The following is a 23,518-nucleotide window of genomic DNA, read 5'->3' as shown; positions in this document are numbered from 1 at the left end:
ATTTAAGGTCGTGTCCCAAATATAGCAGGCCTCATTCAGTGATTGAAACAAATATTATTGATATTAATTTAAGTTTTACAGCAAATTGAACGCTCCGAGCGAGCTGTGCTGTGGTAAACATGGAACTTTTCCTTGAGATGAAACGGTGAATAATCAAACCAGTGGGAAGCAGTGCGTTTATCCTTTATTCATGCAATATCTATTCAGTCAGTACAGTAGCCTACACTTTAGTAATGTTTCTGTTTAACGTTAAATGAAATGAGGCATGGTATGCTAACTAGGGCTGATATTGGAAAAAAATTACATTGCGATATTTTTTCCCCCAACGATGTATATTGCGATATTGAGAGCCATCAATCCAGGCTAAAGTCAATAATTACCATTCCGTGATATTAATAATTTCACTAATAAGCAAGCTTCATTACAAGTGACAAAAAGAAATGGTGGAAAGTATGTGCAAACATGAAACTAAACCTCCAGTAGGTGGCAGCAGGTGACCGTGTTAACAAGTCAGTCACTGAGTCGTTCATTCAAACGATTCATTCGAACGCTGAATCGTTCACACTTGTTGCAATGAGTGAGACGTGTTATGGGTCTGCTGTGAACGATTTTCACTGCTGAAATAGAACAAAAACACTAAATATTGCATCTAAAATGTAAGTGACTAAGTGAATGTTAATTAGTTGTTTATGGAACTGTCATATCAAAACACTGAACTCAGCGTCATTTTCAGTCGTGATGGTAGGCTATTCAGGAAAACGCTCTAGTGTTGTAATTTCTCCTCGAGAGGCTGCACGAGCGTCAACAGCGTGACCTTATTATCGTCAGTTCATTATATATTATTATCCACAATCGATCGCCAATTACACTAAATTAATGCACAAACATTCTTGCATATTGATTCGCTAGTTATTTTTTGTTTTAATCAGGCTCTTGTCCGTCAGGCAAGTAAATTATCTTTCACTTGTCTGTTCAAAACACCCACATGTCCCGGACAAGCGCTAATGTCGAGCCCTGCTTTGTATTCGTCCTAAAGATGTTTGTGGTGCTGTTTTAAAGGACAACTCCGGTGAGAAATGAACCTAGGGGTAATTAACAGATGGTTACAGAGTAGATCGTTCTCTGGGATGCGTTTTCATGGAACTCGAATGTAAAGAGTTTTATCTTTAAAAACAGATTAGCTTATAACACTAGTCTATGGGGCACAGAGTAATGAAATTAAATCGCTAGTTAATACCACTAAGGCTAAAAATAGCCTCACACTAACGCAGTAGTATAATGAGGGTCCCTACATGCAAACCGAAGCATTGAGAACTTTGTAAGAGTACAAACAGTTTAATAAGAAGACAGTTTATAGACATAGTGCATTACGCGTTCACGGACAGGCGACTCATGTCTCGACTCATCGAGCGACGAGAGCTCTGCTAAGTGATGAACTGTGACTTGGAATCTCATATGGTCTGTTGTTTCCGGAAGAAAACACTGAACACAACAGAGAAAAAAAATAAAAAAATGTCCATGTTATTACATTTCACAAACTTAATTCCTATCGACCAGCTCACTTAGAACAGCGCTCGTAGATCGATTAATCGAGACTGTGTTTCGAGATGGTGCCTGTCCGTGAACGCGTAAGGCACTATGTTTACAACGTATCTTCTTATTAAACTGTTTGTACTCTTACAAAGTTCTCAATGCTTCGGTTTGCATGTTGGGACCCTCATTATGCTACCGTGTTAGTGTGAGGCTATTTTGAGCCTTGTTAGTGGTATTAACTAGCGATTTAATTTTACCACCCTGTGTCTACCCTGTGCCCCATACACTAGTGTTATAAACTGAAATAAAAACTAAATCTGTTTTTAGAGATAAAACTCTTTACATTCGATTTTCAAGAAAACGCATCCCAGGGAACGATCTACTCTGTAACCATCTGTTAATTACCCCTAGGTTCATTTCTCACCGGAGTTGTCCTTTAAGTGATTAGACAAATTGGTGGTGTTTTCTTGTTTTGTGGCCACAAGACACTCCATGCAAAGTACCTCTTTTTGTTCAACATCCTCCTTTATGTAGCCAAAATAGTCCCAAAAAGATGATTTCTGGTACGAACCTTTTTTTTCCCTCCTGGAATCCTTTTCGTCGTGCATTTTAGCAGTGAATTTTTGGCCTGTGAGCGGTGAGCAGCGGCACAGCGAACCAATCATTGTGCAGGCATGAGGAACGTCCATGTCACTCTAGCAACAAAGCACACTGTTTACTGTGTGCATCCGTTCTCTTAATACACCATGGGCTACTACCCTTCACATCGCATGTTCCGGCGATGTGACTATCGCACACGCACACATCGCGATGTCGATGTTAAAACAGAATATCCTTCAGCCCTAATGCTAACTGTATCTTACATAGCTTGCATACAACTTTATCTTGTGGCTCAACAATTTTACCTCCTACTGACCAAAATCCAATGTACTTCCAGACATGGCTTTTTAGATTTTGGAGGGTTTAAATCGCTTTCTCTGCCGTGGTCGAGTTGGGCTCTGCACTTTCTGCCATTTGCACTGCAAAACGCGTCAACTTTCAGCAGTGACTCCTGTGACCTGTCCCTGAACTCGCAAAGCAGACAGCCAAGCCTCTACTGCCGCGGGCGTTTTTTCCCAACATTTTTTAAAAATTCGAATATTAATTTTCACCTTTGAAATTTGTTTTTTAAAAACTATTTAAATATATAGTCTAATTTGGAATATTCGTTGACAGCCCTAATGCAAAGTATAAATATGAAAATAAAACCGCCTGTTGGAGGTGGCAAGTCTTAATGTGTGTCATTCATTCAATCGTTCAAAACACAGATTCATTTGAATTGAATTGCTTGGAGATTCGCATCAGTTCTGGTGTGGCTTAGCCTGACGTGGTCATACTCAATTCTAGTCAGAATATGAGTCTGAAACTGCTCCATTGGGCTGTAATTATGGGGCGGTTTTCAACCGAACCAGGAAAGACATCAATTGGATAGATCAACAACCAATCAGAGCAACAAAGGGAGGCATTGTCAAATTCAACTGCACTGTGTTGCCAAGTCCGCGTTTTCTATGTCCGCGGGTTGAAGCGACTATTGTGAGAGACCTACGTGAGACCCATGAGTGTGAATTTTAGCAGGGATCCTTGCCAAAATAACACATTTTACCCCCCAAGCGCAATTTTTTTCCCCCGGAGAACCCCCCGAGAAGCTATTGTTTAGGGCTAGTAGTTGGCATGTTTTGTTTTAAAAACTTGGCAACCCTGTCTGCACGCGTGCTGGAATCAGGCTGGAATATCTTGCCGGTGTTGTAAAAAAATAAAATAATGATACGCAGAGTACTTGATCATCATTTCTGAGAGAAATTGCAATGGTGAATGCATATACAAACAAGCTCTCCGTTTAGGATTCGATCAAATATAATCCAAGCCCCTTTAATGATGTACATGATTACGTTACTGTTTATTATCTGTCCGTCATCGTCTAAAGCCCGCCCTGATGATTTCATTGGTCCGAACAGTTTCTGTTCGGGGATAATTACTCCTCTATGGAGCGAGGCCAGACCGAACTGCCCGACCTAAAAAACTTGTGGGCGGGGCTAAGTTCGGCTGGCATCCAGGCTAGGTGTGGCTTTGATTTTCACAAAATAGAGAGTATAACAAAACGTTGTTACTTAATATCAACTTGTCTATTGGACTTTTGTACCAGATCAGTATCACATTTGCAATTCTGCCGATACTCAGAGCAATAGCAATCCATAACTTTTGGTGCGCTGGTGCTAAATAAACATAACTGCATGCGTCTAGTGGAAGAACATTGTAGCCAGTTCTACTTCTCTCTGTTTGTGTCTATGGTGAGTCTCGCAGGGACTGTGCTCCTTCGCAGTGCTGCGACCCGAACCGGAATAAAATACCGGTAGTGAGAATATAAACACTTATTATTGGTGTACTGTAGTGATTCAGGATTAAGACGACAACACGGTTTGGAAAAGGATTCATCATATACTCGCTCATTATATATATTTAGTAATTTTTTAAACAGCATGTGTGATAAAGATTAAAATCAAGAACACAATGGCTTTTTAAAATTATTATTAATAAAGTCATTTTTGGTGGCATTTTTTTTACCTAAGCAGCCGTTAATCTCTGTGCTTTAGGTAAGGTGAGGTGAGGACAGTCCAAACAGTAGGTGGATAAGGAACACAATCACAGGCAGGAAGAGCAGCGACTATAACTAGCTCAAGAAGGTTGTAGACTGGAGAGAAGTTGTGTCAGAGCACAGAGAGACTAGAGGATACCAGCGATGGCCAGGCAGGAATCTTAGGCAATGCAGTCAGGTATCTCAGGAAACACACTAAACTGCAGCTAGGCCAAGAGAGCAAGCTGCCAGGGAAGCTCTGCTTGCAGGACAGGAACTAGAGACACAGAAACAAGACAGGACCAAAAGTCAGTTTGCACATAGCATAACAACAAACGTAGGCACAACATATAACGAACCAGCAACACATGAGGGATAGAGCATACATTTTGAAGGGAGCAGATGACATGAGGAACATGTGAACACACTCAGACAAACAAGGAGCAGAGAACATGAGGGAAGGGTGAGCACACTCTTAGTGAAACGAGGACTAAACAAGGAGGTGTGGCAACAGGAAACAAGGAGGTGGGACACAAGAAGCACATGGCAAACACAAACCAAGACAGCCATGTGTTCAAGCACAACACAAACAATGACACACTAAACAATGACAAAACAGACAGAGCTGTCAGAGGAGAACCCTGACAATTATATTTGTATAATAAACAAATATTTTGTTATTCCGCCGAGCCCGCCTGCTGGCTACGCCCCTGTTTGTTACTATTGATATTCAATTTGCGTCCATTTTATTACAAAATTAAATGAGTGAGTACAACTTACTGAAATCCGTATCATGTCACAATGGAATCACTCAATCACTGTTTCAACTATGGAAATACGTCAGTAAAACAGCTTGTAAATAATGTCATATGTAATATCACATTTACCTCTGAAAAAAACAATGTCCTGTGTCCATAAACTCATTAGTAAGCTAGAAAAAATAACTCTAGAGAGGAGCATTTTGCTAAATATATTTCCCCCTTTTTTGTAAGTCGCTTTGGATAAAAGCGTCTGCTAAATGATTAAATGTAAATGTAAATATATGCAGCATATTACATACATATTGATTATAATTTTTTATGTTTTTCAATATTGTTTTTGCCTGTTTGAATATATCTGGCGATCATTTATCAGCCACTTTTAAATGTTTATATTAAAAAAACACACGAACTGGAGTAGAAATATTAATTAATTAAATTAATATTATAACTTTATTATAAAAAAACATTATTGAGTGTAATTTAAGTGATTATATACAGATCAGTTGTAGAGACACCCGTAGTTTACAGCATTAGTTAACAGATTTGTTTTCCTTGAGAAAATTTGGCATGTATTATACATGATATATATCCAAAATAATCTATATAATCGAAATTATCAATACCCAGCCCTACTAAAATACAATACTCAGGGAACACATTGAGTCTGAGAGCTCACTTGGTGCTGAGTGGCGTGTTGATAGAATATACAGACATACTGTATTTTTTCTAAAATTATGTCCTCTTCCCCCCAAAAAAAGAAATACTGGAAAATATCTAATGTCTTTCTTACAGTATCACAATGTATTGTAACTTATTATCCTTGGTGTGAATAGGCCTTAATGCGCTATGATTTTAATTTTAACAATTCCGATTCTGCTTATTGATACTGATTCCTAATTTCGATTCCAGTAAGATAAAAAACAAAAACCTTAGCTATCATTCACATTTATTCTTATTGCAAAAATTTTAATTGTAGCTCAATACCATGAACAAAAATCAAAAGGCTAAAGAGCACTAAATATAACATGGCAAAACCTACTCATATACATTTCAAGTAACAAGTAAAAAAAAAAAAAGCTATTGCACAAATAAATACAAAGATACATTTAAAATAAACATTTTCAGGTGTTCAGGTACAGAAACTGTAATAATAAAATATAGGCTATACATTTAAAATAATAATCACAAAATAATATATTCTGTTTAGAACAGCAAGTGAATTTTCTCATCTTATGTAGTTTGATTAATGTTATGATCAAGAAAATCTGCCGTCACTTTAAGAGCTGCACGGACCCCATACACGGACTGTTACATATGCAGTTTCATCTTTTCCTTTCTTCTATCTTGAGCCATAACCAACTGTGTTTACGGAACATTTTGATACATGTTTGTGTTTTTTTGTCTGTTTGTGTGCTGTGCAAAAAGACAAGGAATAGAAGTTCATAATCACACACTATTCACTATGAGAAGCCGTTCTTTGCGTGTGTGTGTGTGTGTGTGTGTGTGTGTGTGTGTGTGTGTGTGTGTGTGTGTGTGTGTTTGTATATGTACTTTTTCAAATACTTTTTACTTTCTGCTCAACAAATTTTGCCTCTACAACTCCTCTCCCTCAGTTCCTCAAAGTACTCCTTCCATCTTTCCCTCACCCTCCTGTCACCTGTCAAAACATTTACATCTCTAACTTTAATCACTCTAACCTGCTGCACATCTTTTCCATCTCTATCCCCCTGTTCCTCGCCAACTGATACACATCCCTCTCACCTTCTTTGCTATCTAACATTGCATACATGTCCTCATACACTTTCTGTTTGGCCTTTGCCACCTCTATCTTAACCTTACGCTGCATCGTTTTTTTTTTTTTTTACTATTTAAAAAAAGAATAATTCAATTCAATGAGTTTATTATTTATGATAATAATTCTAAGTAAATAATACATAAGTATTTAAAGGGTTAGTTCACCCCCCCCCCCCAAAAAAAGGTCATTAATTACTCACCCTCATCAAACATATTTTTGTTGAAATGCGCTGGCTCAGAAATTCCCCCTTTGACACCAGTGTTATTTCCTCTCTCAAAACCAATAAAAGGTACTAAAGATGTCGTTAAAAAGCCCATCTCACTACAGAGGCTCTACAATAATTTTATGAAGTGACCGGAATAGTTTTTGTGCACAAAAAAACAACAACTAAATAACTTGTATAGTGTATTTCAAAACAAAGCTTTGAACCGTTAGGAATCAGCATATCGATTCATGATTCGGATCGCGTTTCAAACCGCCAAACTGCTGAAGTCACGTGAAATCATGAATCGATACACTGATTCATAACGGTTCGAAACTATTAAAAAAATTGGCCCATTACTATATAAGTTTAGTTTTTTTTTTTTTTGCGCACAAAAACTTCTCGTAGAAGCCTAATATATTTGTAATTTTTTTTAAATTAAACCAAACTTTTATTTTGACGGGTTACCGTGAAGACCTTTGAGTGTCTGTGTTCATTATATGACTATCATGTTTTCTCAAATGTAATGGTAAATTCTCATGTGACGGTTTATGCGTTCATATCCTCATCATAAAGTGACCGCAGAGGCTAAAAAAAAAAAAGTGAGTATCATGCGCAAGCTGCAAACAAAACTGCACATTATTCACACACAGATGCAGAACATGCAGAAGTAATATTGAAATAGTATTTTGCAGTTTAATATTCATAGACACTAGTATATATTCAGCTACAGTCTGGAGCCCTGCGTGTAGATCAAAACGGAAGCAATATATAGTATATAAGTATACTCGTGAGTTGGTACTAACAGTAATTCAGTAATGCTGGTATCGTCACATTTTTTAAATTTCAGTACTGGTACTTTTCACATCCCTAGTGCAGACTGCAGAGCACAGAAAACAATGTGCAAGTCTTATGAACTTGAATGGTTTAAAATTACATTAAAATGCGCACACAGGGACGATAAGTGGAATCGGAATGCGCGTTTCTTATTGTATCACCGGTTCTGGGAAATTTGGAACCGGTTCTTGTTATCCACCCCTAAAGCTAATCAGACTCAGTCATTCAGCAGCATTATGGCCCCTCCTTGGCACAAATCTATGAATAAATACATTTCAAGCTTCAGCACAGCAAACATTGTTCTTTATTTTTGAGTTATTTAAATATCACAGAATATATTCACAGAATATCATCAATAGTGACTCTTTTTTTCCCTTCTGTTTCAGGTTGCAGAGCAAAAAAATAAAGGTAACTACATTGTTTTAAAGTGTATTTTGTAATAACTTTTCCATTTTTCTCATTTTTTTTATTTTTTATTCTTTATTTTTATTGTTTTTTATTATTATTATTATTATTATTATTATTATATATTAGTTTTTCAATACAAATAAGATTCAACAGTCCCCGACCCTCACCAACAAATCTGTGGGGTTATATCCATGCTGACCATTGATTTCTAAAATTGAAAAGTAGCACATTCATGCCTGCCTTCTCATTTAGGGTTTAATCGAGAGAAATAGAGTCAAAAATAAGGTGTTATTTAGAATGATCAAAATAAACATGAAGGGCCATGAGATCCTAAGAAATTGTTTTTCTGATCCTCTTAATGAGTACATGATCTTTTCAAAGCAAAGACAAGACATTATATCTCTGATCCATTGGGTGTGAGTATATGTAGCAGCCTCCTTCCACTTTATTAGTATTGCTCTGCATGTTAACAAGGAAGATAGAGCAAGGACTTCAAATAATGCCACCAGGGGTTCTGGCTCTAACCTGTGCTGGAGAGCTCCATGTACTACTTTGAACTGAAAAAGTGAGCATCGAGCTCACGTTGAGGATGAGTGGACCTGCATGAGTACACATCCCATGTATCATCCGAGAGTAGTCTGCCAAGATCTTTTTCCCATGTCCTCTCAATTTTATGTAAAGAAGATGCTTGACATTTTAATAAATTATAAATGACAGAGACCAAGCTCTTGACTAATATGTTGCATAAAAGAAAACTATCTGAGATAGTTTTTGCATATTTAATGACATTTTTCATCTTTCTTATTTATACTGTGTGCTGTATATACTAAAACATTTACAGAGACAATGTGTCATTGTATTGACAAACATGTGAAATGAAAAGTGTAATGTAAAATCTATTTATTCTTTCCTTTGCCTTAATGTAGCTTTTCTGCAGTTCTGCTCTCATTTGCTCCTACATTTTCCACTACACAGTGCCAGAATTGACCAAGCCTCCATCTGCACAGTCTCCTGCCACCCCCAACTCAACTTCCCCCAGCCCTGGCCCCGTCCCCTCTTCAACCCTATCCGCTGCCACCCCGGCTGCTGGCGCCCTCCCTCAGGGTGGGAACAATGCTAAGCGGCCGGCGGTGGCCAACGGACAGCCCTCCCCCGGCACACAGAATTCTCAGCGCTACATGCCCCGTGAAGTGCCCCCTCGATTCCGTTGCCAGCCGGACCACCATAAAGTGCTACTGAAGAGGGGCCAGCCACCACTGTCCTCCATGCTGCTGGGGGGAGGCAACAGCGGGGGAGACAGCCCCAATGAAACAGTGGCTTCTGCCTCAGGTAACAATCAACTAAATAATTTGACTAACAGAGAAACTGAAACTTTATACCTGTACCTAATAATATCTAGCTGTATTATTTTCCAAAATCTTATTTTATGCAGCAACACAGAGGATCAAAAAGTCAAAAAGCACACCAAGCACTTATGAGAAACACTCTATACCTGCAAATAATGTTGTGTAATCTGGATTGCTAAAATTTCTTTGGACAGGATGTTGGTTTGCTAAATGACTTAAGTCACTTACAGCACCTTTAAAGGGGGTAGTTCACCCAAAAAATTGTTCTTCAAAATATCTTCATTTGTTTCACAGAAGTCATGCAGGTTTGGAATTACATGGGTGAGTAATTGATGATAGAATTTTTGGGGTGAACTATCTCTGTTTGTATCATCGATTTGGTTTATTTACATGTAGGTTGTGTCTTAAGAAAATAGTCTGTCAGGTTCATTAAGAGTTTCGTAATTTGTTTACAGATCCAAGCCAAGGCCCTTTGGGTCCAGCTGCTCCCTCACTGCCCCATACGTCATCCTCCTCATCAATCGCTGCTTCTTCTTCAAATTATGCAAATTCCATGTGGGGGACCAGCTCTGGCAGCCAACCCCTCTCTCAGGGCAGGGAAAAGGTGATAGTGGACCGGTCAGACCTGGAGGAATGGCCCAGTATTGCTGCTGGGGATGGGTCAAAGTCGGGGGATACAGCAGGTACTGGAGGTGCAGACGGTAGCGGGATTCTGAATTGCAGCGCCTCATGGGGTGAGAGGCATCTCCAGCAGCAAGCGAAAGTTGTGGGAGGAGGGAACGGGAGGAAAGGAGTCAATTCCGGCAGCCCCTCCCCACCCACATCCTCTGGTTCACCCAATGAATGTATGCAGTCTGGTAGTGTTTGGGCTTCATCCTCCCATGAACTCATAGCGGGGAATGCAGTAGCAGCAGGCTCATTGCCCCCCATATCCAAAGCTGCCCCTCTCCCAGGGAGCTCCGATAGCTCCCTTGGTGTCAGCTGTGGGATTCCAGGTGCCAATTTTTCCCCTAATGCCAATCCCTCTGCTTGGCCAGCCCTGGTACAGGAAGGGGCTGGGACAGTTGCAACAGAGGGTGGCTCCTCTTCCCTCCAAAGCTCATCTTTGTCTGCCAGCAACCCTCTTTCTGTGAATCAAGCCTCTCATCAGCACCAACTTCACCAAATGCAATCCAGAGACAGAGAGCCATCCAGTGGAGAGTGGGGTGGCACAGCACTGGAACCAGGAGCAGGACCAAAAAACACAGGGGTGGCAGAGGGGGCTTATATGGACTGTGGAAGCACAGGTGGAGGGGATGGCTCCGCTTCCTCTTCCTCCTCCACCAGCTCATCATTGTGGAGAGCTCAGCCTTTCCCTGCAAACTCCAAAACGGGTGCCTCAAGGACTGAATCTTGGGACGATGGAACAGGTAGCTCTGTGTCTGCTGAAGGTGGAAAGCCGTGGGGTTTTGCCAGCAAGGACGATCGAGAAGATTTAACAGGGGCAAGTGTGTGGGGAACAGGAAGTGGTGGTCAGACACCCGGGGTATCTCAGGGACCGTGGGGTGGGGACCATATGTTGGTTGGAGATTGGGGGACGTCTAGTGCGGTTGGGGGTGTTAGCAATCCAGATGAGAAAAATGGCTCGAGCAGTAACAGCAGCAGCAGCGGCGGTAGTGTCGGCAACCCAACAACTTCTTCCTCCACACCTTCAACTATGACAAGAGCTTGGGACAATCAGAAAGGAGTTGGGGATGTAGGAGCAGGGGACTCGAGTGAGTGGGGAGGCCAGGGTAGCAGAGGTGGGGGAGGTACCTCATCCTCCAGTGGTGGAGGAAACTCCAGAAGTGGCAATCAGCGCCATGGCCACCACCGCACTCATCAGCCTCCCAACCCTGAAGTGGCCTTACAGAATCTGCTTAGCCGATCTGATCTAGACCCCAGAGTGCTGTCCAACTCTGGTTGGGGTCAGACTCAAATCCGTCAGAATGTGGGATGGGATTTGGAGGGAGGAGGTGGAGCAGCAACACAAGGTGGGGCAAACTCCTCATCTACAATGAGTGCACCTGCCCACACTCAACCGTACTCTGGTTCTACTGGCACCACAACTACTGATCCATCTTCCTCCCCTCTGCTCAAAGGTGCAACTCTGAATACCAACTTGAGCTCAAACTCCATCCATGGACCACCCGCTATTTCACCTGGTGAAGGTTGGGACAACAGTAGTAGCAACAGCAGTTCTTTGCATGTCCGAGGCCCTCCACCCTCTGTTGTCAACATCCAAAACCCTGGCGTCTCACAATCTGGAGGTGGAGGAGGTGGTTCATCTGGTGGGCAGGGCAAGCCATCTGGGGGTTGGGGAGGGACTGCCTCATCAGAAGGCCCAGGGAAAGTCTGGGACAGTGAGGGACATGAGTGGCGAGAACGTAGAGCAGGGGGCTCATCAGGCGGGTGGGGAGACTTCCAAACACAGGGTACTCCATCAACTGGGGGAAGTGGCTGGGGAGAGAGTCAGGAGGAGAAAAGAACAGGTGGCTGGAAAGGGGAATTTGGACGGGGTGATGCAGGCAATTGGGGAACAGGAGGAAGCAAAGAGTGGGGAGATAATGAGGCCAAATCATCCAGTGGGGGTTGGGGGGATGGGAAGGGTGGTGGAGGTACTAGTGGGGAGTCAGAAGTGGGTACATGGAGTAATTGGAATGAGAGAACTTCTAGAGGGGCATGGGGAACTGGAGGTACAGCGGTGGGTGGAGACATGGGTGGAAAATCTCACCAAGGTTGGGGTGGGAAGATGCATCCGTCACAGATGCCAAACAGCCAATTGGCCTCGCAGAAAGGCCCGGCGCAGCAGCAGCAACAACAACAATCACAGCCTCAGCAGTGTCAGTCAGTGGAAACGGGGGCCATGCAAGGGGGCTGGGGAAGATCAGCAGGACCTTCAGCCCAGAGCCAAAGTTCAGGGTGGACTTCAGGGCCTATTCCCCAACTTTCCAGTGGCCCTGGAGACACTTCAGAGCCCAGCGGTTGGGAGGAGCCTTCTCCACAGTCCATCAGCAGGAAAATGGAGATTGATGATGGAACAGCTGCTTGGGGTGACCCCAGTAACTACAACAAAAAAACTGTCAACTTATGGGATAAGAACAACGCCCCATCTAGCCAGGAACAATCAGTGTCCCCTCAGCAGGGGCCCCCAACCCTTCAACAGCAGCCACCTGGAAGAATGCCAGCAAGCCTCGGGAATAGGGACATGAACCTTGCACATTCAACAAGCAAGGGGCCTGGAATAGGTAAGTCACTTCCCCACAACTATATTAAATGTTGATGATGCCTGGTTCCTCTCCTAACACTATCATAGCTAGGGCACATTCGCATCAGTACACCCGCTCGATTGCGAGTTACTGTCAGTACCTTTAGTTACTAGTCTAAAACTTACAAAACAGCTTACAAAACAAAACGATGATCTCAAGAAGAGGTGGATTAATTTTGTGAACAGCTACCTTGATGGAGAGGTGAGGATCACCATTAACTCCTGCCAGTGGATAGTTTTACAAACTTTCATTGGCGACAAATGGGATTCACTGATAATTCGCTGCAGAATGACATAGATGTAACGTGAGCAACGTGTCTGACAGTTGCAAGTCGTCTAGTAGTTGTGCAAAGTGGATTTCTGAATCACCGAATCTTGAAGAGATGGAGAGGTTTGAGCAGGATCAACTTTTGTTAAAGGGTTAGTTCACCCAAAAATGAAATTTGTCATTAATGACTCTACCCTAATGTCATTCAACACCCTTAAGACCTCCGTTCATCTTCGGAACACAGTTTAAGATATTTTATATTTAGTCCGACAGCATATCAAAGTGTAGGCACGCTATACTGTCCATGTCCAGAAAGGGAATAAAAACATATCATCAAAGTAGTCCATATGTGATATCAGTTGGTTAATTCGAATCTCTTGACACATCGAATATACATTTTGGTCCAAAAATAGCAAAAACTACGACTTAATTCATCATTGTCTTCTCTTCCGCGTTTGTTCTTTAACCTGTTAAGCTGAATTCCAAATTTTGAAAAATCCTAAGAAATGTATACTCAGACTAAAACAAATACAGTTTGTGAATCCTTTGCACTAAAAGCATAATTATGGTCTCATTTGAAAGCAGACACCTGGCAGTTTACTGTAAAGTCAAAATGATAATATTTTTTATTGTCAAAAAAAGCTATAATAAGCTTCAAAGTTTTGTAAAGTTATTAGAAATGTATTTGTATGAAATATCTTTATGAAAATAAAATTGAAGTGGGCCTTGGAGAAATCTAGAAATGCACTACAGCTAAAGCCACAAGTCTGACCATGTTATATTTCAGATCTGAAGATGATCAGTCTAAAACTCTGAATTTTATTAAACATTTTACAAGATCGTTTCATGTGATTTTATTTTGAGATATCTCTAAAAAATCAACTGATGTTTATTGCCATGTCTTCTCAGCTTTCATTCAGTATATTGCCTCTATTGTTTAGAGGTGCAAACTGCCCCATTCAGTTTGTCTCCCCGGCACACATTTACACTTCTGCGGACTGGTTATGGCTCTAATTATTATTCTTTTGTCTGCATTATAATTACTAACTCTATTCAAACCTCATTTCTAAATCAAACCTCTCACTTTGCCCTCACTGAGACTCTATCGAATGCATTTCGTCCAAATAAGCATTTCAGTAGTTTTACATTTAGAAAATGTTCATAAAAATAAAGTATTTACTCAGTGGCAGGTGCATCTAGGGCAAGCTAGCATGTTAGCTTAGCACATCAGCAAAACAACAATTTATACGATTAAAATCATGTTTTATTCAAAACTTGCTTCATATCACTTTATAATTTATAAGTCGAGTGTTTTATATAACAATATGTGATCTCGTATAGCTTTGGGTCAAAAAATCTGACAGAAAATACACAATGCTAAAAGCTATGTGGAATAGCATTGCATTATAAATATAATCTATTATGAAACCACCCAACATGGCATAAAGAACACAGACCGACCATATATTGCCGCGATTGTGTGTTTATTGTCTTAAAACGTGTCTATCTGCATAAAATAGCGATCTGACGATCTCTGGAAGCTGTTTTTGTTATGTCAGATACTTCCTAAATGTCACATGGTGTGTCTATTCTTCATCTATCTATATATGGGAGTGAATTTTCAGTAGTAAAGCTTTCCAGCGCCCTCCGGCTGCCAGAATGAATTGAAAACACAGCATATCACAGTCTACTGCGCTCATAATGATACATCCGCGGATTTTGGATAAAGATTTAATAAATAATACTTTTCTGTATAGAAATTTGACTCAAACGTGAGAATCTATCAATATTTCTCCACATCTGCACACATTTGAAGTAAAAGCCCTGAGGGAAGTTGTTTTGTCGAGTGTCTTCATGACGACCACTGAGGAGTTTGTTATGAATGGGAGCAAATGACGCGCATATTACAATTAAAAGGTAGCGACGCCCATGATCATATTCATAACTCCTGGCACATATTAACACATTACGGTCACTATAAGACTTTGAGAATAAAACAGAGGTAAAAAAATTAAACTTTAGTCTTAGATCTTTTTAATGATGTATAGTTTGTCAAGGTAATTACTTAAATCTGATAGTAATTTTGAGCTAATTTAAGCAAAGAGAGCTTCAGCACGTCCTCGTCCTCGTGACGGTTAACAGGTTAAACCGCCAATAAAGATTCTAACGGTCATGAATCAGCATATTGATTAATGATTCGGATCGCTAATGTGACGTGATTTCAGCAGTTTGGCAGTTTGACACGCGATCCGAATTATGAATCAATACGCTGATTCATGACCATTTGAATCTTTAATTGAGGTATAAAGTTAATTATAAAAAAATAACTGATAGTTATATGTCGGCTTATATGACGTAGGAGCTCACTTACCGAACATTCAAAACAATGCTGTGTGCTGGATTAAACGCCATCATTTAATGCGTGTACATATGGCATTATTTTTACCAGCTGAGAACTCATAAAGAGCTCATGAAATGTTCAAAACAGCTGTGTGCTGGATTAAACGCGGTCATTTTATGCGTGTGGCATTATTTTTACCCGCTGAGAACTCATGAAGAGCTCATAAAATGTTCAAAACTTTCAGAACAGCAGCAGGATTTCCTCCGTTGTGCAGAAAAGAGACGGGCGTCTCTTATGCAAAAGAGACGGCCCTTCTGTCGTCTGTCCCTGCTAATAATGGGCAACACAGGTCCTTTGATGAGAATAACCAGGTATGCTTTTTGTGCGTTTTTTCTAGCATTTTCGAAACATGCTCGTCGGACCAAATATTGATGAGGCACTTCCCCGTTGCTCCACGTTTGCCCTTTTAATGTTAACGTTACTCATTTTGGATACACCGATCTTTCCGCGTCGTCAAATCAGCTGACTATGGGTCACATCTTGTGACATTACGTCCGGTTTTTGGTCCGTTTACATGTCTTTGGTCCGTGTTGCGTTCATATATCAATCGAGATACCAGAGTTTGTTTGGAAGCGGACCGAGACCCATCTTTTTGGCGGTCTCGGTCCGCTTGTTTGGTGCGCACCAGGGTTCGGATCTGCCACAACTCTGCCTTGCATAAGTTGCATTCATTTGTGAATCGCTTCCTGTGCATTTGTTGATGGCTTCCTCTGCATTTGTAGATCTCGTCTTGCGCATTTGTGGATCGCAGCACAGCACGTGGATTTTGAAACTTTTTTTAGCGTCTAGACTCAAAAAAATCCACAAATGCGTAGACTCCACCCACAGTCTACTTAAGCCAATCAGATCACGACCAATAATTCCAGCAATAAACATCATTCATTTCAGTGTAGGCTATCTCAAGTGCACTCGCTGGAAAATTTATGAAATTAATGCATATTTTGAGATTTTATGGCATTATTGGCCTCTCAGGAATATTGACAGATGTTTTTTGGATGAAGTCTGGTGAGTCTAGACGCTAAAAAAGTTTCAAAATCCACGTGCTGTGCTGCGATCCACAAATGCGCAAGACGAGATCCACAAATGCAGAGGAAGCCATCAACAAATGCACAGGAAGCGATTCACAAATGAATGCAACTTATGCAAGGCAGAGTTGTGTGTTTTTGACGTGTGGATTTTTTTGTTACTCACAAATGTCATTGTATTTATTTGTGAATCTAATTTATTTTTTGTGAAACTCCTGCATATATTTGTGGATCTTAATTCTATTGATTTGTAAAAAAAAAAATTTTTTGTGAATCACTTTACATTAGGGCTGGGCGATATGACGAAATATATCGTCTGGACGATAGAAAATGTCTATCGTTTTATATAAGGCTCTATCGCTTACGCCACGATAAGGCGTTTATGGCAGAATTTTACGTCAAGATGCACCTCACGCCATGGCATGCCCATGCACGCTGCAATACATAAACAAACATGGAGGAAGACGGTAGTAGACGCGGTTCAGACCAGGGTAATTCTCAGAGTAATTATGCCAGAGTGGTGGCATACGCGCTCAAAACAAACTTCAGACACAGACGCTGCAACGGGCTTTTACACACCATATAGCCATATATTGAAATATTTTAATGGCAGGTGTAGGGATGGCGAAAACTAAACATTTTCTTGACCGACCACCGAGCCTCATTAGCCGGTTGAAACGGGTTAACCGATTAGTTTAAAATATGCTGCGCTATTTGAAATAACAGCCGCGAGCCGCGCTCCCTCTGTCTCTCTCTCGCTCTCTCACTCACACACACACACGCGCTGTCGCCTCCCTTCCACTCACGTCACTTTTTTAAAATCCCCCACAGCGCGAAACACGAGTCCCGCAAACGCGCCGCAGAGGAGTTTGTTTGTAATCAGAGGACAAATGGCTCATTAGTTTCGAAATGGTTTGGGTACAAGGTGATCGCGTTGTAAATAAAGGCGTTTGTCCAGCGTTAGAAGCTCATTTGAAACATTGCCGCGGCTCATTTAAGAAAATGACAGCTCCGAAGAGTTCGAGGTAGTGCTTTAGTTCGCTTTAGTTCGAGGTAGTGCTAACAATAATAAAGAAAGATGATCAACACCTTATGTGTTACCACTGAAATGAAGATGTAATATATTTCCAAATGTAAGCCCATCTTAAGCGAAATGCACGCTTCATACTGTCGTCTGCCCTGGCTCTAACCTCGAGTGTTTACTTTTTGCAAACCTTGTGAGCGCGCAAACCCAAACGCTGTGACCTCGCGCCAAATGTTTTTATTGGTTTATTAAGTACAAACAGGCGAGTTATGAAAAATTGAGTGCGAGGGATATGTTCAATCACACAAAAAGATTTTGGAATGAGATGGCCACCTGTAGTAGCGTTTAGTCCACTGTCTATAATAGCCTAATTTAGAGATCACTTTTTTATTTATTTTAACCGACAACTTTGATCGGTTAACGTTGTTACGTTCAACCATCGGTCAAACGGTCATCGGTTAACATCCCTAGGCAGGTGTTAACTTTACCAACAGTCTTGCTTTAAAAAAAGGTTCTACATAAAATAAAAATGTAGTCCATACTACCTTTATTTGTTTTGTATATCATTTCAAACTGCATTTCCACATTGCAATTTTGTATAGACTATTCATAAACTGAATTAAGAGAAAAATTGCTATATCGTTATGTATATCGTTATCGGGATATCAAATGAGCTATATCGGGATATGAAATTTTGGCAATATCGCCCAGCCCTACTTTACATTTATTTGTGGATAACAATATATTTGTTTGGAATAAAGCAACAATATTACCCCCATACTTTCCGTACCATGTTAACAGATTACAGTTTTCACACTGCACACAGTTTCGGTCTGTCAGTGCGAAGTGCGGCGATCGTTTCTGCACCTAGTCTGTTTTGTTGTGCTGGATGCGCTGAATTAAAGGGACCGCACGCTGTCTGTATGAAAACAAACATGTATTGATGCGAAAATCTAGTAATTTCCCCACATATGCATATAATGTAAAGTTTAGGCCTACTTCGTTTCAAAGTCAACACATGGCTTTTTGCCTTTGGTAAAGCAAGAAAAATGTCTTTTAGCTTTAGGTTAACAAGTGAAATAATGGAGAGCGCATTTTTCTGGAGGTGAAAAAAGTTCTTTATGACCTGCAGGATTTCTTTTAAAAAGATTTTAAAAAATGAACGAAAAAACGAGTTGGCTGTTTTTGTCTATTGTAAGTTCTAATTTAAAATGTTTGTTATTTTAACATAGTCTAGCCTGTTTCTAAGGTACCAGGCTATATAAATATAAAGTAATGCATTGAATAAAACATTGTTTAAATGTAGTGTGTTTAAACATGATATCTATAAAATAGTGTAGACCTACAAAGAGAATTGCGATGATGACAAGCCATGTTCAGTACCAACTTTTGGATTTTAAATAAAAATAATGATTGTGTGTTAAACAGGCGTGAGAGGTCTTCTCCCTCCCCTGAGAATGTTGACATCCTAATCTTTTTTCTTTTTTTTTTTCACTATATGCTCAGGCCCATTTTTACATCACAGGTTGTATTTCACGTTACACTTTAACAACTGAGTAAAATGTGATTTTATTCAGCTGATTATTTATTTTGGCCTATATTTTTAAAAACCATAACCATATAGGTTATGCTAACACCAACAGTTTTCATACATTTTCAATAAATGGAAAGCAAATAAAAATATTGTCCTCCCCCTTTTTTTCTGATCCGAAAAATTATCCGATCCGTGACTAGTGATCCGAACCGTGAGTTTTGTGATTCGTTACACCACTATTTAACAGTGTAAAAAGCTCAGTATGCATGAAACAGCCTTAAAAATCTTAAACTCCCATTACAGTATCACTTGAATATCATAATGATTTGTTTGCAATATAATCTACAAATGCATACACAAACAGATGTTCCCGTCACATTTAAAGGTATATAACTTGCATATCTATTTTGCAAAACAAACTAAAGCAACAAACTAAACTGTCCCGGGGTGTCTGCCGTTGCTAAGTTTTTTTTTAATCTCGCTGCATAGATGCACCTGGAAACGAGCACGCTTGTCATTTATATAACAAACTTGAGCGTGCAAAAGAAGCCCAAATAATTTAGGCTCAATATACAGGACGCCCTGGCTAATACAGAACAGTTGGCAACCCTACTTTTATATTGTGATTGGTTTTCTATATTATATTATATTATATTATATTATATTATATTATATTATATTATATTATATTATATTATATTATATTATATTATATTATATTATATTATATTATATTATATTATATTATATGGGACGGCAGTGGCTCAGTGGTTCATGTAGATTGTCTACAAACCGGAAGGTTGGTGGGTCGATCCCCAATTCCAACTGACCAAGTGTCTAGGTGTCCATGAGCAAGACACCTAACCCCAGCTGCTCCCGACGAGCTGGATGGCACCTTGCATGGCTGACACTGCCGTCAGTGTACGAATGAGAGAGTGAATGGGTGGTGAGAGAACATGTTAAGCGCTTTGGATGGAGCACATTTACCAGTCCATTTATATTATAGAGCATAAAAATATCCTTATGTCTTAAGTGTTTCTATATTTAGCATTGAAAGGTTGCCTATCTGTCTATTTCAACACTTTTCCATTGATTTCACACATTTTAATCTGGCAATAGTTCAACTAGTAGCCTGAAATGTGAAGTTTATGCAACAATAATGCTAATTTAAGTGAGAAGAAACAGTTTACCTTAAAAATTCTCATTTTAAAATCACATTATTCTTTTGAGGTTAATCCAAGGTAAACTTAGTGTGTCCTCCAAACTTGATGAAAAGCAGGAGAATTATAAAGCCGATTCTTTGTTTTGAGGTGATCAGGGGCGTTTATAGGTTTGCATTTGATTAGCATGCGAATTGCTTTGTGCATGCGTGAGTATGGTCACATTATCGATAATAAGCAGCCTCTTGAAAAAAATGGATTACATAAACAGTCTGTAATATAAAATATAAATTCACATTTAAATCTTTATAAAGATATACCTGTCAAGTCTGTGGGCAAGTATTTTCTGAGTTACAGTTCATTGTCAGATAAATTTCATAGTGGATTTCACGGAGAGACAGACGAATGTGCATCCTGTTTGTTTTCTATAGTTAGTGAGAAGCACAACATTTAGTTTTTATTGTGAGTGTACACAAATAAAAGTAGACACTTCAAGCTCTATAAATACATATTTCATGTCTGTGAGGCCAAAAATTGAGTATTTTAAGTTTTACATTGTCATGATGAAAAATCCATCAGAACATGCCTGTGCGTTCACTGTTCAAAGGGTTAAAGTTTTTCCTTGGTTTATCTTTTAGCTGCTTCTGGATGGGGAGGTAGTGGCTCTCCTTCCAGCCCATGTGTGGACAACGGTACTGCAGCCTGGGGTAAACCTACTGATGCGCCCACTGGTTGGGGTGACTCTGATGACACTGGCAAGGCTCCAAGTTGGGGGGAGCCTTCCCCCAATCCAGTGAAGTCTGGTGAGTCTGGATAATTTTTGTGCTAGCGTTTTGAATTAATGTGTTTTGAATAACCTGATCCTCAATGTATGCATACTTCTAAACTATTTAAAGGGATGTTTGTATTTTTACAGGTTCAAAGTCTATGCAAGAAGGTTGGGGTGAAGGAGAGGGCTCAGTCAGTGCTTCACGTCACCCCAGCTGGGAGGAGGATGAGGAGAGTGGTGGTGTGTGGAACAGTACAGGTTCCCAAGGCAGCAGCAGCTCCTACAACTCTGGAGGCTGGGGAGCAAAGAAGTGCAACAAGGTATGCCAGTGGTCAGGTTCAATATTCATGCAAATCTAAAACATAAGTTACTGAGTGTTTCATCTAATTTTCTTCAGGGCTCCTTGAAGGGTGCAGGAGACTCTTGGATGAGACAGTTTTCAAACATGGGGATTCTGGTAAGAAATTATGAAAAAAATGTCTTAAATAATTTAGTACATAATTAATTAGCTCATTATGATTTAAGAATGCACTGATGCAAAATTTTGCCTGATAGTTTTTTAATTTATTTATTTATTATCAGCTGCAATTTTAATTTCAAGCTTTAATAATCCTTGAATTTTCCCAGCTGTTGGAGAATATTACTCTCTAATTTATAATGCGTCTTTATCAACACGTTTGAGTTAAGTTTGGTCTATGAGTTTTACCAATGTGGAGATTTTTTGTTAGGGAGAGGACCCCAGTGGTCGTTCCTTGGATTTGGCCCCTGGTCCGCCACAGGACAAAAAGATGGAAGGAGAGAAGCGTAGTATGGGCTTGAACGAATACAATGGAGAGATGCGCAAAGGAGGACGTGGAGGTGGAGCAGGAGCAGTCTTCCGTTCACCTGGTTCCAAAGAGGTGGGGGCTTGTGAACCTGGGCCTTACTATGACAAGGTATTTGCTTCTCCTTATGTTTCTGTAAATGGTGTTTGGTTTTCTTATTCCTTCATTTTGTATTGACCTCTTTAATCTGGATCTTTGCTGTCACTCTGAACTGTTTTCTAATCCTCTTTCCTTTTCTTCAGGCGAGTGGTCAGTTGTTTAGTAGCGGGGGTGGGATGGCACAGTCCAGGCACCAGCCAGGGGTGCCGCCCATCAACCCATCAGTACGAGCGCAAGTGCCTCATCAGTTCCTGTCACCTCAGGTACTTGATAATACTGTAGACATTTTTTTATATTATTTCAGTAGTTTGCACAAGACATTTTGTTGAGGTTTTTAAAACTTAAATGCTGTGCACTGATTATGCACAACAGGGTTTCACATTGTCTTTAAGATAAATTCTTGTCAGCTAAAGCAATGCAGCTGGCTGCAATGCATGTCAAAAGTGATCTTTGTAATAGAAGTAACTTATTTCTGCTGCAGGTGCCAGGCTCTGTGCTGAAGCAGATGCCTCCTCCTAGTGGAGGCGTTGGAGGTGTTGGGGGAGGTCTCTTTCCTCCACAGCTTTCCCCACAACACATTGCCATGCTCAGCAGCATCTATCCCCCTCATATTCAGTTCCAGCTGGTGGGTAACTACAATTGCATGCACAGTTTTCCTCTATGCAGGCCAGACTCACAATACACTCCCATAGAGTTATCTTTGTTTTTTATTTTGCATTGACCTGTAGGGCTGTCAACAAATATTCAAAATTCAAACATATATTCAAATAGTTTAAAAAATAATAATTTTGAGGGTAAAAAAATAAATATTCAAATTAATTAATTTTAAAAAAGTGGGGAAAAACACCCGCAGTATTAGAAGCGTGGCTGTATGCTTCGCAAGTGGGCTTGCTCACAGGTCACAGGAGACGCACGGTCAGGCGCTGCTGAAATTTGATGTGTCTTGCATGGAAGATGGCAGAAAGTGCAGAGCCTAACTCAACCGCTGCAGAGAAAGCGTTTTTCAACCCTCCAAAATCTAAAAAGCCATGTCTGGAAGCACTTTGGATTTTGGTCAGTAGGAGGTAAAAATGTTGAGCCGCGAAATAAAGTTGTATGCAAGCTATGTAAGATACAGTTAGCATACCATGCCTCATTTTATTTAACGTTAAACAGAAACATTACTAAAGTGTAGGCTACTGTACTGACTGAATAGATATTGCATGAATAAATGCACTGCTTCCCACTGGTTTGATTATTTAGCGTTTCATGTCATGGAAAAGGCTCGCTCGGAGCGTTCAATATACTGTAAAACTTAAATTAAAATGAATAATATTTGTCTCAATGACTGAATGAAGCCTGCTATATTTGGGACAACAGTCGCAACCTTAAATTGCTTGCGCAAAACTCTTGTTTAGCACTCAAAGTTTGTTCATTTAAACCGTTATGCGCAGAGCGTGAAAATGAGGGCGAGAGAGAGTGAGGTCTGCGGTCTTGTCCATTAGTTGATTTACTTGTTTTTGTGTAAGTAATACATTGTCTAATATGTTAAAACTTAAATAGACTACCTATACAAGTAGTTATGTCTCTTTGTATTAATTTGTCCTGTTATTGACGTAATGTGACAAAATGCGCACCCAAATGTTCGAATAGTTT

The 23,518-nt window shown here is 40.1% G+C and overlaps 1 protein-coding gene across 1 annotated transcript in view; it reads left to right on the top strand.

Moving 5' to 3' along the window:
- The window catches only part of tnrc6ba (trinucleotide repeat containing adaptor 6Ba), a 40,199-nt gene that overhangs the window by 3,071 nt on the left and 13,610 nt on the right, over positions 1–23,518 (top strand). The window contains exons 3-11 of the mRNA XM_067429106.1: positions 8,126–8,147; positions 9,123–9,476; positions 9,949–12,759; positions 20,830–20,994; positions 21,108–21,280; positions 21,358–21,417; positions 21,689–21,895; positions 22,027–22,146; positions 22,365–22,508. Coding sequence (XP_067285207.1) covers positions 8,126–8,147; positions 9,123–9,476; positions 9,949–12,759; positions 20,830–20,994; positions 21,108–21,280; positions 21,358–21,417; positions 21,689–21,895; positions 22,027–22,146; positions 22,365–22,508 — 4,056 coding nt within the window. The remainder of the gene's footprint in view (positions 1–8,125; positions 8,148–9,122; positions 9,477–9,948; positions 12,760–20,829; positions 20,995–21,107; positions 21,281–21,357; positions 21,418–21,688; positions 21,896–22,026; positions 22,147–22,364; positions 22,509–23,518) is intronic.

This window comes from Pseudorasbora parva, chromosome 21, assembly GCF_024679245.1.
Source record: "Pseudorasbora parva isolate DD20220531a chromosome 21, ASM2467924v1, whole genome shotgun sequence".
NCBI lineage: Eukaryota > Metazoa > Chordata > Actinopteri > Cypriniformes > Gobionidae > Pseudorasbora > Pseudorasbora parva.
Note: the sequence above shows the minus strand (reverse complement) of the source record. Positions and strands in the feature narration are given on the sequence as shown.